General features: G+C 37.0%; 1 protein-coding gene across 4 annotated transcripts in view; it reads right to left on the bottom strand.

The window, feature by feature from the left end:
- Nucleotides 1–18167, bottom strand: part of Not10 (CCR4-NOT transcription complex subunit 10) — a 390843-nt gene that overhangs the window by 2005 nt on the left and 370671 nt on the right. For 3 of the 4 annotated variants that reach the window (XM_067100338.1, XM_067100337.1, XM_067100340.1), the window contains one exon: nucleotides 6084–6193. The exons of the other annotated variant lie outside the window; for it this stretch is intronic. In XM_067100338.1, the coding sequence (XP_066956439.1) occupies nucleotides 6084–6193 (110 nt within the window). The remainder of the gene's footprint in view (nucleotides 1–6083; nucleotides 6194–18167) is intronic. 4 annotated transcript variants of the gene reach the window in all.

Genomic DNA, 18167 nt, shown 5'->3' with positions numbered 1-18167 from the left:
ACCCCACAGGAAGATGGGATTAATGTCATATGAGGTAAAATGCCCCAATTACTGTATCTGCAGTTGCAGACCTTTCCTAATAGCAGGAAGGAAGTTAGTTTTAAAAGCATTACAAGGAACTCAATTTCACCTCCAACTTTAAATCTCCTATCCATTTCAGTAGCAATAATTTTGCACAAGATTGTGCACAACAGAGAATACACTTCACACAAGTTAAGATGCCGAATTTTTAATAAAAGTCTAATTATGAATTAGCAGGACATTATAAGTTTTAAATTAAAAAGTGAAAGACAAAGCAGGTCACTTAGGCTCACTAATGCAGAAATGAAAAGGGGCACATGAAGTGCCACCAATCTTCCCATGATTATGTCCTATGCACAACTTTCTACATGAAAATTTTAACCAAAATTTTGTTGTATTACAAACCCATCACTCATATTTGTTCTTTCTTAGCCTAGTATAGGGTACTGCCTAATCCAGATTATAATATAGGGTATTGCCTAATCCAGATTATTATAGACCGCTCTTAAATGTAAAGTAAACCCCCTGTATTCGGGGGGGATGCGTACCGCAACCCCCTACGAATAGCTAAAATCCGCGAATACTTGAAACCCCTCTAAAAACACTTAGAACTGCCTATTTTGATAGTTTCAACACAAGAAAACCCTCTAAAAATGCTTAGACCTGAGTATTTTAATAGTTTTATCACAAAAAGTGCATTTAGTCATGAAAATGATATGAAAATACAGTAATCAGCAAATATTTCTCAGTGAAAAATACCGCGAATGGGCGAATTTTCCGCGAATAATGGGTAGATACGTTCCACAGAGAAATCCGCGAATCGTGAGAACGCGAATACAGGGGTTTACTGTATAGGCTACATAAAAACAGAAACTTACTAATACGTAACCTTATGGTTAGTCTACTATTTTTTATCTAACCCAGATTGTTGTTTATATCTGATTGTAGGCTATTTGGTCTACTATAGTATATAAAACAGTAACTCTGGGCCCCCTTCAATTCACACTTTAAGGGTACAGGTTACATAAAACACACTTACCTTAGTATGTAGCCTTATAGCTAGGTTACTATCTCATCCAGCACAGATTACTATTTCATCTAGTCCTAGGTTACATGGTCTAGGCTAACAATTTAGTCCAAAAATGGAATGTTTCATAAAATCTGCTTTAAGGAAAATATTTTTACATGGCTTTAATATTAACCTTACAGACTCATATTTTTCGTCAATTCCTAAAGCATGTGCTCGCCTTAGACCAGCAATCCATCCACACACAGTTTCCTGGTTCTTAAATGACGTACTTAAATTGGCATTAGACACTGATAACGAATTATGTACATACCCGAGTCTGTTAAGGAAGCCATAATTTTTAGTAAGTCTAGCCTCAGGGGTTAGAATTTCTGAACTATCTGCTCTCTCTAGAGAACCGAACCATGTTGATTTCCTCCCGTCAGGAGAAGTTCTGTTGTCTCCGGATCCCAGATTTCTAGCAAAGAATGAGGATCCACAAAATAGATGGTCTCCTTGGAAGATTATTCCCCTTCCACAGGATCTATCTTTATGTCCAGTTAACACTTTAAAAGCTTATTTAAATAGAACCTCTAAAAGAACTTCAGGCCCTCTTTTTGTTAGGGAAAATGGGGGTACCATTTCCTTAAAGGCCGTCAGGCAACAAATTCTTTATTTTATTAAACAGGCTAACCCAGATTCAGTACCTCGGTACATGATATTGTGAAAAAGAGCCACCTCAGCTAATTATTTTCACAATATGAATTTTGATGACCTTAAAAGTATACGGGCTGGAAATCACCAACAGTATTTAAATGCCACTATCTTCAGTCCTTAGAGGCTCTTAAATATTCCACTGTAGCTGCAGGAAGTATTGTTCCTCCTGGCCCAGCTCAAGACTAGTATATAACTTGTTTATCCTTGTTGTAATGTAATTCTTGATTAAATTACCTATTGGTATATTCTCTCGCCTACCTGCCTTGCTTGCTTACCATGCTTTCTAGCCTTTTAGGTCAGGTCTGCTTCACAGCCTGATGCCTGCCTGTAACATTGAGATCCTGTTTTTAAGACATAATCTGCTTAGCTTTAAGTATCTTGGTGTTGGTTATGTGGTATTTTTAGGCTATGTGCCTTATAGTTTTTTAATTATATTTTGATCTCTATAATTTGGGGTTATTAAAACTCAGTATTGTTCTCTTAGTTTTATTTAGCTCCATTAAGGTAATCCTTTAGATGGTACCACCAAGCTATTGTATGGCTGATTCTCTGTTACTATTTCACTGGGTGACACAGGTCGAGCCCAGAAAAGGGATTTTGACAACGGAAAAATCTATTTCTGGGGGAAGACCTGTGTCACCCAGTGACCCATCCCTATACTTCCTTTTCCACCCGGATAGCATACCAAGCTTGGAGGGTGCTAATTTTGGGATGAAGATGGCGGGCGCGAGTGGTAGGTGGCAACAAACGGAAGGTAATGGGGTAGAACGGCCCACCCATGTTGGGGGCTTTGAGAATGGAGAAATCTGTTGGGCGAAGCATCTGTGATAGTGGCTACCACTTACCCCTTAGTGCATACCGACACCACTGTGGTGATCAATCCAGGGGTAGTAACCCTGGCATTATGGATAGCTTTTTCTCTGGTATATTTAGCAATATTTATACCTAGAAATGTGTGCTATTGGAACCATTTCACTGGGTGACACAGGTCTTCCTCCAGAAATAGATTTTTCCGTTGTCAAAATCCCTTTTTTAAGGGGGGTATTTTGGGGCCAGAAAACCAATTAATCACTTTCCCATTATAGGTAGTCCCTGGTTATCGCTGGGCTCAGTTATCAGTGATCTGGTTTTACGGGGGCTTGTCTAGCGACAAAAATCAGTGATTTGCAGCACCAATATCTGCCAATTTCTGCTTATTGGCACCGATAATCACATATTGGCACCATTACATACCTAACAGAGGCGCCGATAACCAAAAATCGCCCAAAAATCACCAATTTTCGGTTATTGGCGATTTTCACTTATCATCACGCCATTGGAACGGAACCCCCACCGATAACCAGGGACTGCTTGTAATCCTTTTGGGAAAAAACATTTGTACCCGTGAGTTTTCGTACCCACAAGCTCTTCCATCCAACCAATCGTGCTCATGAGTACAGGTATCATTGTACTAACCTACAATCAATCCAGAAGACAATTTCATAAATATTATATACAGCTTGCTTGATTATCATCAATTTTCTATACACATTTTTCCTTTAACTTGCAGATACGCCCCAAAAAATAAAGTGAATACATGTAGATACATTACACAAAAATAAACAAACCTCCAAAACATATACAATCAACTCCCGCCTATTTGCGAGCTCACCTACTTGCAGATTTCTCTATGGAACACGCATACTGTACATGTTATTTGCAGAAAATTCGCCTGTTCGCGGTATTTTTCATAGAGAAATGTTCACAAATTACTATATTTTCATATCATTTTTGTGACTACCTGTAAATGGACTTTTTGTGATAAAACTTAAAATATTCAGGTATAAGCATTTTTAGTGGCTTTTTTGGTGTTCTGAACTATCAAAACAGGTATTTATAAGCATTTTTAGAAGGGTTTTAAGTATTAGCGGATTTGAGCTATTTGCAGGGGGTAGTGGTATGCATTCCCAGTGAATACCAGGGGTTGACTGTATGTCAAAAAGTCACTTATGGAATATTAACTCAATTGAGCCTTTTCATAAAAAGCTGTAAACTGTTTTTCCAACATACAAATGAGATGAGGTTAAAGTCTCCCTTTTCGAACTGGTCACCTAAAACCATCCAACAAACAAAGGTGATTAGGTAAAAGTCTTTTTTCTTTTTGAAGTGATCACCTCAAAACGTTACAACAGGGAAATTTGATTCATAAATCAACTTTATTTTATACTGCATACAGCAGGAATTATATCAACTTCACACAACAATGATTCGCAATACAATACTGTATATGAAATAAGCCTTATTATACAGTACTTGGAACTCCTTCACACAAATGAGATTCCTTAGCAGGTTTCCCAAACACCCGCTCTACCATTGTAGTTCATAAGAACTCTAAGTTTTTTATATCACCATACTGACTCACTCATTCAAATTCAGAGAGCTCCACTCAAACATCACCTCACAACAGGCAGACCTTTCTACAACTATTCCTGCAGATAAAGGTTCATGATTAAAATAAGGGCTGTGAACAATGGCTAAAACCAATAATAAAAATCAAATTAATGAACATATTTAACAATAAATCTACAATTACACATAAAACCAACAAGCAGTTTATTTTCATCAATATTAACCATCTTTTAACACTACAGGAAACTATCCAGAAATAACTAAGAGATGAAGGATTTTCAGAGGATGCTAATGCTGCTGCCAAGCTAGGTGTCACCAGTTCTGTAGTCCAAAGTGGTGAGAAGGGTATTAATCCAGGCAAAACCCCTAATCCCCCAATAACAGATTTTTGTGTGTCTCAGCCATGAAGGGTTACAGGTTCACCATCTCTCAGGTGATTATCTACCAACTGAAAAGGAGGTACCTTGGACGTCATGCCAAGCACCATATGATCCCTTGCAAGGGATCTCACAGCTGGATCTCACTCTGAGGGTTCATGCAACTCTATGGCAATGTTACAAAAATTAATGGTTGGTGTTCAACAGAGAAAGCAGGAACATTCCACAAAACCATTTGCCAATACAGGCAGTCCCCGGTTCTCGGCGGTCCAGTTTTACGTCGTTTGTCTAGCGACGACAATAACCAGATTTTTTACACCAATTCCTAGTTATTGGCGCTGATCCCCAGTTATCGGCGCCACTGATCCCAGGTTATCGGCGCCCATAACCAGGGATCAGCGCTATTATCACCAATTGTCGGTTGTCGGTGATTTTCGGTTACTGTCACGCTGTCGGGAACGGAACCCCCACCTATAACTGGGGACTGCCTGTACTTCTTTTACTTCCTAATCAAAGAGAATCTTTCCCTGTAACCACTGAGAGAAGTTTCCCTTTAGCTGGTGAGGATTAGAGACTTAAAAAGCAATGCTTCGTGACTTACTTTCTCCAGGCCATCCTAGGAAACAGATTTCAAGAGATAATTATACTACAGGGGTACAGCGAGTGACAAACAGCAAAGATGTGCAGTTCTAGTCCATGGAACTTGTCAAACCTCTATCTACATCAGTTCTAGTACCTGGGATTTGTCAAACCTCTATCTACTGTACATCTTAAGTTTAAAAAATGATGAAGTGTAACCTTATGACAACACTATTTCAAATGTAGACATCCGTATGTTCATATCGGCTTTAATAACTTTCATCAGGGGATGCAGCACATAAATGGATGTGTATTCTTTAGAACCACAAAAATAAGCAAGGAAAGTATTGCCTTCGGAGAAGAGCTTTGTTTTCTTCTTTCAAGTCAGCTGACTACAAATTGCAAGCACCTAACTTAACTCTCACTAGAACTCCTCTCTTTCTTTCAATCTCCTATACTAACTCAAACCTTGAGTTCCTTTCCTACCTTGGTCCCAAAGAGGTGTTCATGAATCCTGCATTTGCAGGCATTCAGCAACTTGAATCTCAAACCTATATTGCAATTTAGGCTGTGTATGAGTGATGTGTACAAGGTGAAATATCCACTTACAAAAACAAAACTGATTTTTTTATATACATACATCACTAATATAATTAGCTCCCTCCTCCCAGCCCAGCAAACTTCATATGATCTAGCAGCCAGATGACATGAGAAGTGGGGCATGTGATTGATGGATACCTGATGAGCAGTGGTGAATGCAGATCCCTATTACCACTCTTCTGTTTGTCTGACAAAAGAATGCAGTACCTGGGACATTCGAAGATTGCACGTGTGGGCTGTAGCCTATATTAGTGATGGGTTTGCATAAAAAGGGAACTTTGTTTATATAAAATCTGATATTGCAACTGCCTATAAAATATGATACTGTATATTGCCTTTTTCCTTAATTTCACAAAAAATATAAAACACAAACAAAAAATTTATCACGTTCTTACCTCTTTTAGTATATTGCTGGCTTTATCAAATTCTCCTCGTAAAGCATACGCAACACTAAGGTTATATCGCATTACTTGCATCGCAGTAGATAGGTTCCCTGAATACCAGCCTAGAACAAAATTTATTGCAGGGTAATTAACAAACAACCCTCATGGCTGACTGGCATTATATAAAATCATGAGAATTATTATGTTCATCATTAAAGACTGCTTGAAAGGATAATTATAAAGAGTCTTTAGAGACCAAGAACAAAATAATCTCATATCTGCTAAAGTTATTATTCCTATTTCCAATAAAACCTTTTAACACAACATGGTTACTCATAAACTTATTTTAATAAATTCAAGGAAAATCCTGTTTACAAATCACAACATTGAAATTTGTGGATGACATCATATGATGCCTGATGCGGTGGGCAGTTTACAAGGCTGCAATCCCCACTAAGCAGAACAAAGATCTCAGTTTGCTCCACACTGTACTTTCATATACCGTGTAGACCATTTTTTATCTTTATATTTGTAATCCCCCCCACCTTGCCTCAATCCCTGACCTGTTGCTATCATTGGGGGCTCAGAAGATGGAAGCTAAGGTCAATTTCTGAGTGCTTTGATAAAGTTAAACATCAAAGCCCTGAAAGCCTTGCACATCAGCTACTGACCTAAACAAATTTAGTCAGGCCCATTTTCTCTCTTAGTAACTTTCACAATCCTAGAGAACCAATACCAGCGCAAAGACTTCTGTCCTTCCACTTCTAAGATAATTACTAAGGTGAAGGCAGAATTCTAAAACTTTCAATTTATTTTAGCCACCTCAGTATCTGACAACTCCACAAAGGGATGGGCAATGTTTGTCCTTCCTTTTACACAGAAAAAGCTCCCACCTGATGTGGCTACCCAACACCTTGGAGTCCATATGCATAAAACTGGCACTTTTCAGTTCTATGCAAGGCTCCACCTCCTTCTGTTCTAACCTCTTCCATTGTCCAGGAAATGACCACAAGGGAGTTCCTCAAGTCTTCTAGGAATACTTTGGCTGCAGTAGAAAAGACCTACATGTGGACCCTAGGGGGGCATTCTACAATTTTATGGAGTACTGTAGTACCTCAGGGTCTGAGAAAAAGTATTAGCAGGCTCCAACATGTTGCTCCCCAATGTTACCAACAGCAGTTACATTTCTCCCCCTTCTGCCAAGATATGTATTTGAGGATTCTGTTAAAACACAGCTCTTGGATGAGCTCTTTAACAGAATTGTAAGGTGCCTATTCTTCTGGGTAAAGTGGAACCTGGGAAGCTATATTCCCAGGAGTTCACCTCCACCCATCCAAAAAGCCCCAGCATAGCCTAGAGCTATACAAATCTCCAGCTTGTAAGATATTTCCCCCAACAATAGGAGAGGAAGAAACATGCAACACCAACCACAGCAACAACAACAGTATCCTTTTCTATAAGGACACAGACGTACCTATTGAGGGAAGAGTTGGGAAAATTTGATGCAATCAGTTTATCTGTGCTTAAAGAAGTTTCTTTATAAATTTGCATGTTATTTTTTAACAGTCTTATTTCTAAATGTAAAATAATTCTTTTTTTATGTGGGAGAGGGTTCAGAACTAGCCTTTACTATAGCTGGTTCACTTAAGGTAGATTCTTGGGCCTACGAGACGTTTGTTTGGCAGCTTCTGATTGGCTGATACTGGGAGGTAGGCAGCTCACTCAGTCTGATTTTTACGTCTGTAGCTCAGAAAATTAGCAATATGTTTATATTTCTTCATTTATCTCACATTTGGCACAAGATGGGAAAGTTTTGGTCATACCACAGGATTCAGTATTAATCGTACAGCTAAATCATGATTTCCTGAAATCAATAAGACAAAACACAAAAAGAATTACGAGTAAAAGTGAAGAAAAAAGCACTTAATTCTTTATACCAATTTTTACTTATCATCGATTTTTGCATCATTCATGCAATCAAGATAATATAACACTTGCATTTTCTCACAATAAATTCACCCTGAGTAAGCTGGTGCTTTCAGATTTTAGATGCATATGATATGTGAAGAGAAAATTAAGAATATGTCTTATCATTTTGCATCCGTTTTTGAGTCAGTTTGGCAGTAGTGCTAAGAGATGGTGATCTGCAAACACCAAGAGCTTTGAGACGCCGTTGACAGTTGCCAATTAGTGATATGAGAAATTGCAGTTTCGACAATAATTACGGTATTATTATGTCATCACAGTACATTTTCTATAAATAAATGCATAGAATTCCCATTATGACTGTCCCGGTTACTTTTTCACTCCAATATCATAAATGTCCGTATGTCTGGTGATTTCGCGCATTTCGATTTTCGGGGTTATCAGCACCAAAAAGCATTTTCGATATAATGCCTCTGGTATGTATTGGCGCCAATCCCAATTATCGTCTAGGTAGCGAAATCCGCGATTTTTTCGCGCCGAAAATGCTGATTTTCGTCGCTAGACAAGCCCCATAAAACCGAATCGCTGTTAACTGAGCCCGCTGCTAACCGGGGACTGCCTGTATAACTGTCAAACTTTTTCACTCCAATATCATATATGTCCAAATGTCTGGGCATATATGATAAGAAAAAATTAATAATCAGATGAATGCATCTGGATGTGTTGGCTTCAATTTAGTCTAGGTGAGAAATCTGCATACTGTAGGCTACATGATAAACAACAGGCCTACATAATTATCAAATTTAACATTTATATAAAGGAATAAACATTCTGGTATAGGAGTAGCTCAAACAAATTCTGAAAAAGACAGAATTTTATATTCATTACATCTTTTCATTCATTGAATGAACATATAAAAACCATAAGCTTTTGGTATTAATGACCAGAGAAACAAGCGTCCATAATAATGAACTCATAATTATGTAGGCCTGTTATTTATCATGTAGACTACAGTATGTATGCAAATTTCTCACCTAGACTAACCTGAAGCCAACACATCCAGATGCATCCATCTGATTATTAATTTTTTCTTATCAGATGTGTCCAGACATACGGACATATATGATATTGGGGTGAAAAAGTTCGACAGTCAGAATGGGAATTCTATGCACATATTTACAGAAAATGTAATGACATAATAATACGGTAAATATTGCCGAAACTGCAAACTTCTCATATCACTAATTGGCAGCTGTCAATGGTACCTCAAAGATCTTACTGTTTGCTGATCACCGTCTCTTGGCACTACTGCCAAACTGAGACAAGAACAGATACAAAATAATAAGACATATTCTTCATTTTCTCTTCACATATCACATGCATCTAAAATCTGAAAGCACCAGCGTATCCAGGATGAATTTATTGTGCGAAAAAATAAGTTTTATTTTATCCTGATCGCATGAATGATGCAAAATCCGATGACAAGTAAAAATCGGTATAAAAAATTAAATGCTTCTCTCTTCACTTTTACTCGTTGTAATTCCTTAGTGTTTTATCTTATTGAGTTCAGGAAACCATGATTGAGCTGTACAATTAATACAGCATCCTATGGTATGACCACGAAATATAAACATACTGCTAATTTTCTGAGCTACAGACATAAAAATGAGACAGTGAGTGAGCCACCCACCTCCCGGTACCAGCCAGAGGCCACCAAACAAACGTCTCATAGGCCCAAGAATCTACCTTAACTGAACCAGCTATAGACAAACACACTATCATTTCTATTTCCCATTTTTCATGTAAAAATGTAGGTTTAGAGGTATGTTTGCTGTATAAGATGACCCCCAATTTATTAAATTAAATAACACTACCAGCTGACGTAAGTTAGTCGGTACATTAATAAAATCAATAATTACTGAAATTATTGTACCAAGAATTTGTAAAATCAGTATATTTTAAGATTTAAAAATTTTTGACAAAGCTCACCAATACAAAAAAAATACTTTTGTATTCCTGTACAAAAAATATAAACATCAAGACAAATGCTCAACGCCTGACGTCGCTCTCGCCAGAGTAATACCCGTTGGAAGTAGATCCGCATGAACGTATTCCTTTAAAATTTCAAAGAACCCCGATATTAAGGATAACTGGAGAACTATCAATATCACAAAAACCTTTAGTATGATTATAAAATACTACCAAGGAAATATTGGCCTTCTGTAAACAACAAGGCTCGTAAGCTGAGTACGACTGGGAACTATGAACACAGCTATGTTTTGTAAACATGAAAGTAAGACTACCCCGATTTACCCTTTCGGTAACTTCAAATTATCTATCAATGTTAGAAGGGCAATGTATAATAAGTATCAATATCAAATTGTCTAATATTACAGTATTGCCTTATAATAATGGTACTCTGGATAAGCTAGTAACATTGTGAGAGCTCGCTCGTCCTAATGTCTAATTATGGTAAATACCTACAGTAATTACTGTAATTACAGTTGTTTTGTTTACAGTGTCGATAGTTGTGTCACTAGTGATTAAATTTAATTACCTAAGGTTTCTACCATTATTACAGTTGTTTTGTTTACAGTGTCGGTAGTTGTGATGGTAGTTAACTATTGACACAATTATTGACACTTCTGGGGTTAGCCTATCATTAAAAAATCTTGACAGGGTTTAAGGTTGGCTTTTTATACTCGCCTTATAAGACGACCCCCAATTTTGGGGGGAGATTTTTAAAGGTTAAAAGTCACGTTATGCGCCAGCATACATAGTAGGCCAAAGAGAATGGAGGAAACACAGTGTATCACTTTATACATAATAAGAATAAACTAAATAGGTGGGCAGATTTAGGCGTATGTGATGTTCTGAGTTTATTCTATGGTCAGAGAGCTTTCTTTTAAACAAAAGTGTGAGATATTACATCAGCAAACATGAAAATTAGTGAAATATATAAAATGTTAAAAATGTTCTAATCTCTAGCCTTCTTGTTTCTTAACCTTCATTAAGTAATTTTCTATTCTTGTAGAACATATATTACATACTCTAATGATGTGTAAATGTTGGTATAGTTACATCTTGTCAATCTCCCTCTCTCACCTACTTTACTCTGTGAAAACCCATTCCTGAAATCATGGAAACAAAAGTTTGAGATAAAACAATTACTGATGCCAACATGTATGTCAATATCAAGTCACTTTTACACAAGTATTCCCTCAATTATCTGCAACTTGGCATTATCTGCATGCAACTGCAGCCCCTCCCAAAATGTGTGTGGACAAACAAACAATAAATAAAAACGAATAACAAACCCTTCCCCTTGGTGTGCAATACTGCAGAGGTAGAAAAACATAATAGTTTGGCTGCTAACAGTTCATAGACCACACTGAGAAAGAGGTACAGTGTTGTTGGGGAACAGACAAGGGTAATCACATTTGGGGGCTGGGCTGGGAGAGCAGACTGAGGAGTGTTCTCTCTGCTTGGGAACTTTTGTAACTGTTAATAGCTCAAAAGTAACGCCATATAAAATGTCATTTTGTTTATTGCCTTAGAGTGGCTGGTAGAGGTGCATTATAGAAGTTTCACAGCTGGGAGAGCAAGTGTGTGCATGGGGGCTTTTGTGACTATTCTTGGCTCACAAGCAAGCAACATCATACAACATCATTTTGTTTATCACCTTTGAGTGGCTGATAGAGATGTATCATAACTATGTCACAGAAGTTTCAATCTCTCATTGGTTGCTTATGTGTGTGTAAATTATGCTAATCCACTATTCAAGAGTCTTCCCCCTCTCACTCCCCTCCATCTCCCTTGCCTCCATAGGATAACTCTGATGATGAACATGAATTTGAGTGCTTAAATTTGTAAAAGAGGTTAAAACAAAAACCAAACTGTAGGCACAATATAAGAAAACAGCACATTTCTTGGCATCAAAGATGCTCTGACCTCAACAAACACCCCACTTTTGACTAGCAACATTTTGAAAACATAAAAATAAGGTGGCAACACTCATGATTTGATTGCTTTGTTTTGGTTGTATGCTGCACACATCTGACTGTCTCAATGCATTGAAAAAGAGTAAATTTGGATGGCACAACATACTGATTATTGTTATTCTTTTTACTTCATTTATTCTTCAAGTTCACAGATTTTAAATGCATCAGAACTTTTCTTGCCCATCAGTGTTTCAGCCAGTGTGTGTGCATGTATACGTACAGTACTGGTATGCTTCACACTCAGTTAAACTACAATATGTACTTGCTGTGTTTGTTTGTCTTTCTCTTTCTCTGGGTTATTCTTTAATGCTATTTATGTGGCATACGAAAAATTACAAATCTTTACTTATGCAAAACCCATCATAATATGCTTCAACTAGGGCAATCATATATCACTGGTTGAAATCTTTGATAAACTCAGTAATGCAATATGTACACTGATAAACACATTTACATAAATGACATTTTATTAAGGGATATAATTTTTAATAAAATAAGCATGCAATATGCAAGATATGGAGGTAGTAAACAGACAGACAACAATAAGATTGCTTAGATTAGGGCAATTAACAAGTAATTGACAAACAGATTGAAATTTTACAATGTAAATTTAATTACATAGTACAAGTCGACCATCACTAATCTGGCAAATGCTAATCCGGTTCCATCACCGATCGGGCTCTAATTTTGGCTAATGTAATTTCAAATTTCACAGGTCACCACAGCAACTTGCCACTACTATTGTGTGCATACATATGTACCCTACACACACAATTGCACTTATCTTTATGGGTTGTAAAAAATATGAGAAAATGCAGTAAAAATATAAATTTGAAAAGCATAAAATATAAATAAGAAAATCATAAGCGTAACTACACAAAACAAAACAAGCTTTAGGAAGTTCACTGACTCCAATGAATGAATGTGTGTATATGTATGTACTCTACGTGCACAATTGCATTCATCTTTTGGGTTGTATAAAATAAAAAATGGGAAAATTCAGTACAAATATATATGAGAATAGCATAAAAAGTAAATTAAAAAATCATAACCGTAACAACACCAACTCAAACAAATTGTAGCAAGTTCACTGACATCAGCAAATGAGTTTGTGTGTACAGTGAAACCTCGCTTTAACAGAACTAATTGGGGGCAAATGAGTTTGTGTGTACAGTGAAACCTCGCTTTAACAGAACTAATTGGGGGGGGAAAGGTTGTCTGTTAAAGCCGATTGTCCATTAAAGTGAAGCATTGTTTTTAATATCCCAAGTGATGTTTATCGGTAGGCTATCCTCGGCCTAGGTGCGATAGCACCGACATACACGAAAAGATTCACATTATGAAATAAACTGATGATAAAGGTAATAAACTCATTTTTCCCTTATATATTATTGGCATATCTTCATAATATTCAAGGAATAATTCCTTATCAATGAAATCAACTTTTATCTATGGGAGGCCAGCTGACAAAATGTAAACATCGCATTATGGTTGCACTCACAGCAACCTTTATCTTTCAGTAACCTTTCAGAAATTTTAATGGCATTATAATTATGGTGGTAATAACATTTAAGATAACATAATATTCATTTTTCATTAAAAATTCATTATCATTTTGGTGGTAAATAACTGTTTAGAACAATTCAGTCATATGAACAATAATTATGTATGATACTTATTGTACATTATCGTATTGTTAGGGGTTTTTGATTGGCAATGAGATGCAAACAAAATAATATTTTCCTTTTGGGCTACACGTGTATAGGAAAAACATGATATACAGTAAACCCCCCGTATCCGCGGGGGATGCATACTGCACCCCCGCAAATAGCTAAAATCCACAAATACTTAAAACCCCTCTAAAAACACTTAGAACTGCCTATTTTGATAGTTTACACAAAAAACCCTCTAAAAATGCTTATACCTGAGTATTTTAAAAGTTTTATTACAAAAAGTGCATTTAGCCATGAAAATAAGAAAATACAGTAATTAGTGAATATTTCTCAATGGAAAGTACCGCGAATGGGCGAACTTTCCGCAAATAATGGGTAGATACATTCCACAGAGAAATCCACAAATACGTGAGTCTGTGAATGAGTCTGTGAATTTTGAATTCCTAAGTGAGACCATCTTTACATAATGAATATTTTGTAAGATACCTGTTGTTGCAAAAGGGGGTTTACTGTAGAATCTGCTTTTTTATTTTCTTTATTTTGAATTCCTAAGGATCAGTATTGTAAAACTTCTGGGGAAAAATTTTGCATTTGTAAGCATTTTCGCCAAAAAATCCAATAACATCATCTTTACATAATTTGAATATTTTGTAAGATACCTGTTGAAAAAAATTGCAAAGCTAAAAAATCCTTTGTTTTAATCTACCATGGATGGTTTTGGAATTCAGGTCAGTTATTTTATAATACAAATATGAGATAAATTCATTATTTATGTGCCTAAGACACATTCTTATAAATTTGCCTAATTTTTACCTCATCTTATCTAAATCCCTTGGGATTGTCTTATACACAACAATACATGTTAAGTTCCAATTTTGCACCAATGTTGAGGTTAGTGTGTAGGTAAACATAAACAACAGCACCCACTACCCTTGGATGAATTTTGTCCATTAAATCCTATGTCCGTTGGTTCTGGGTATGTTAAAGCTAAAAAGGTGCCGGTTTTACCATTTCAAAGGAAGTTTTCATATATATCACAAAAACTGTACCCTAAATCACACACATATAGTTATTGTTACATTTTAGGCCATAACTAGAGTTGCATTTATCTTTTGGTCTGTTACAACAAAAAATGAGAAAATACCATTAAAATATATGAGAATAGCATAAAATATAAAAAATTTCAAGATAAAGAAGCTGGGAATCTTGACAGCCCTTCACCTCACGACATGTAAATGTGCTTAGTTTCAAGTTCAAACTCTTCACTTTGGAAGAAGCAATGATGAACTTTCTTGTGTAAGTCAACAGATTTACCCATACCATTCACTTTGCCTGTGCTTCATTAAAATTTCACTTTATTTTCATTTAATTTTTCTTTTCTCCTTAGTAACCAACTTGTACTGATTTACAGGGTATTTTAAAGGTAGGATGAAGTGGTTAACTGTTGGGTTAAGTGTATTCTAACCTAACAACTCTGCAATCCTAGAAAATCACTCATCCAGCACCCTGCAGGTCCCAGTGATGGTCAACCTTTACATGATAAAAGTTAATATCCCATAATGGACTGTGATTAATGCAACTGTGTTAATCAGTAAATATCGTACACTGCATTGCATATTTACCCAAGGTTTCAACCAAAAATGACATACAATAGCCTAAGCTCTAGCAGCTCATGACGTCTCAGAAGGTGTAAAGATTTCATAAATTTTTGTGTTCTATACAAAATATATCATGATATTGTTGTAATACATCTTGAATAAGCCCTGCACACACACACACACACAGAGTTGAACGAAATATTTATTACATTTTTAATGTGTAGGTATCAAAATGCCACACAAAATGATAGTTACTTGCTCAATATAAAATCACATTATGTATATGTACACATAAGCATCTCATTGCTGTGTTTCCTCACCTTTCTCTTTCTCTCTCTGAGTTATTCTTTATAAACAAAAGACTTTACAAGTCTGGCACATGTAAACAGTTTCAGCATTGCTAACCAGAGAGAGAGAGAGTGTTCAATGCTGAATGACAAACACCAGCCAAAAATTCTGAATGATTTTAATGAATAAAAATTAAATTCTCAAGTGAAAAGCAAAAAAAAAAAGATAAAAATAAATAAAAACAAAAATAGGAAAATATTAAAAAAAAATCATTCCATACAATCTCATTATTTTAATTTCATTTTTGATAACGTAGTCACTTGTTTCATCCTCAAGGAGTTACCTTCCATGGGTCTGTCAGAGCTCCATGGTGACCAAACTAATATCAAAGAATTCTCTTTTAGTCGGTCTCATGGCTAGGTATTGTGTCGTAATGATAAACACTATAACGTGATGGAGTATGTAATGGACTCAAGATAAGAGGGCTCTTTCCCATCTTACAGTGAAGCTGTACCCAAGTTCTTTCCTTCGCCAAACCTGCAAGAAGAGGAAGTGATGAATGCACATGCCCAGTCCACCACACTGTCAACAACGGACTAGCACAGAGACCAAGAGTCCATTACTTTCTACTGGTCGTTATTAAACAGATTAGTTTTTTGTCAGTGCTCAATAATTATGGAAGCATCTAACAAAGTAGCAACTTAAGTGCTTAGTTTTAATTTCCAGTTAAAGTTTTAGTTTTAACTTTTGGAAATGGTAGTTAAATTGTGTGACAGCAAAAAACCTGGCTCTTCTTGCTAACACATGGCCGGCGCTTGGTCATAATTGCTGATTGTTAGTTGTGAAAAGTGCAAATTGTTTTAAAAATTTGTCATTTCAATTAGATATTTTAACTAAAAGAAATCTTTCACAATTTTACCATTAATGTAGAAAATCCTTTCAGATTATACGACATCTACAATAATCTAGGCAGTAGCCTAGATCAGATTAAGTGAAAATACCTTAGACTAGATTAACGGTGGATACTGTCTGTAGTCTATCACCTAGAATCACATATCCTTAAGTGTGAATTAAATAACCTAGATTAGGTAGTAACCTAAATTAGGGTAGCCTTGTAAGAAATGTCCTATTATGGGCCTAAGCAGTAGCCTACCTTAGACCAAGGACCCTAGGATTAGATAATAACAATAATCTGGGCAAAATAAAATGGCAGCCTACCTGAAGGCTACATATTAGTAAAAAAATGATAAATTCTGAGCTCGGCCCCGTGTCACCCGGTGAAATTCCATTCTTACACGAATTTCTAGGTATAAATATTGCTAAACATACCAGAGAAAAAAGCTTACAGGAATGCTGGAGTTACTACCCCCAGATCGAGCACCTTCGATGAAGATGTCGGTATAACCGAGGGTGAGTGAAGGAATCACAACCACAGAGCCACACTCGATAGACATCCCTATGTCAATATCCCGAGAAGAGTGAGGGGCCGTGCAGCGCCCACGCTCCCCAGCCCGCCACGCGGCGACTCCAGCGCCATCTGAACTCATTCCATTTCTAGCACTTTATTTTTGCGCTACGGTGTTTGTTAGCCTGTGTTTTTTCAGCTTAATTTGCATCTTTGCCATGTCGTCGAGCAGCTTTACCATGTCCAAGTTAAGCACCATCTTTTTTGGGGTTGTCTTATGGTTTGTTGGCTGTCTTAGCCCGTAATTGTTATTATTCGTGGCTTTGTTATGACGCCTTCGGCGTCCCCAGCCAGCCATGTTGTCCGCGAGGTTTACCCACCGGCTTGTTCTGTTTGGGTTTTTCCTGGTCGGCTCATGCCTTTATCTTCCCCATAGGTCTCATCCTGGTGGTTTTCTAAGTGGGATTGTTCGGTTTCATTTAACGATAGTATTTTTTGATCCGTTCCTTAAGGTTCCCGCATCGGGTTCTCGTTGTTCCGCTTAGTTTTCTCCCCGGATGTTTCCTCTTGGACATTTTGTTAATGATTATATTATATTCATTATTTTTTGGCTGATGCTCGACATCATGCTTCCTATCGTTGTCCTATTCCGTGGGGACGTCAGGCTCATCCTGTCGCTTCATTCGGTTAGGCTATGCAACAAACACAGTATATTTTTATTTTTAATTTTAATTTAATTTGTTTATTTCACACACACTTGGTGATTTATTTGGTTATTTTGTCACAGCCTAGTGTACGTTAGGCTTTTATTACCCCCTTGACCTCCTGAGTTAGGTTAAGCGAGAGGATTGGGTTAGCAGGTTGAGGGATTTCTGTTGTCGTGCCTTCCTGTCCGTTGTTTGGGTGTGGAGTGAGTCCCCATTCTCCTCCCTCTTCTTTACGAAAGGGTTGAGCTTTTCTGTGGGCATTTCTCCTCCACGAGCGTTATTCCTCCCTTACGTTCGGCTCTGGTGGGTCTTCGACTCGGAAATTCTCTCCTTTGTTCCCTTTTTCTCTTCTTTTCCTTCTCTTCCCCCTCCCTTTTTTCATAGGCTATGTCTATGTTTTTAGGTGAGAATTCAGAGGTCTTGGTCGTTCTTTTTCCCCTTTTCCCTAGGTGTAGGCCATGATTTTAGGTACCATGCAGTTGAGCGGGTGAGTTTCTC

The sequence above is a fragment of the Macrobrachium rosenbergii genome, chromosome 56, assembly GCF_040412425.1.
Source record: "Macrobrachium rosenbergii isolate ZJJX-2024 chromosome 56, ASM4041242v1, whole genome shotgun sequence".
Lineage (NCBI taxonomy): Eukaryota > Metazoa > Arthropoda > Malacostraca > Decapoda > Palaemonidae > Macrobrachium > Macrobrachium rosenbergii.
This window is presented reverse-complemented; position numbering and strand designations above follow the sequence as displayed.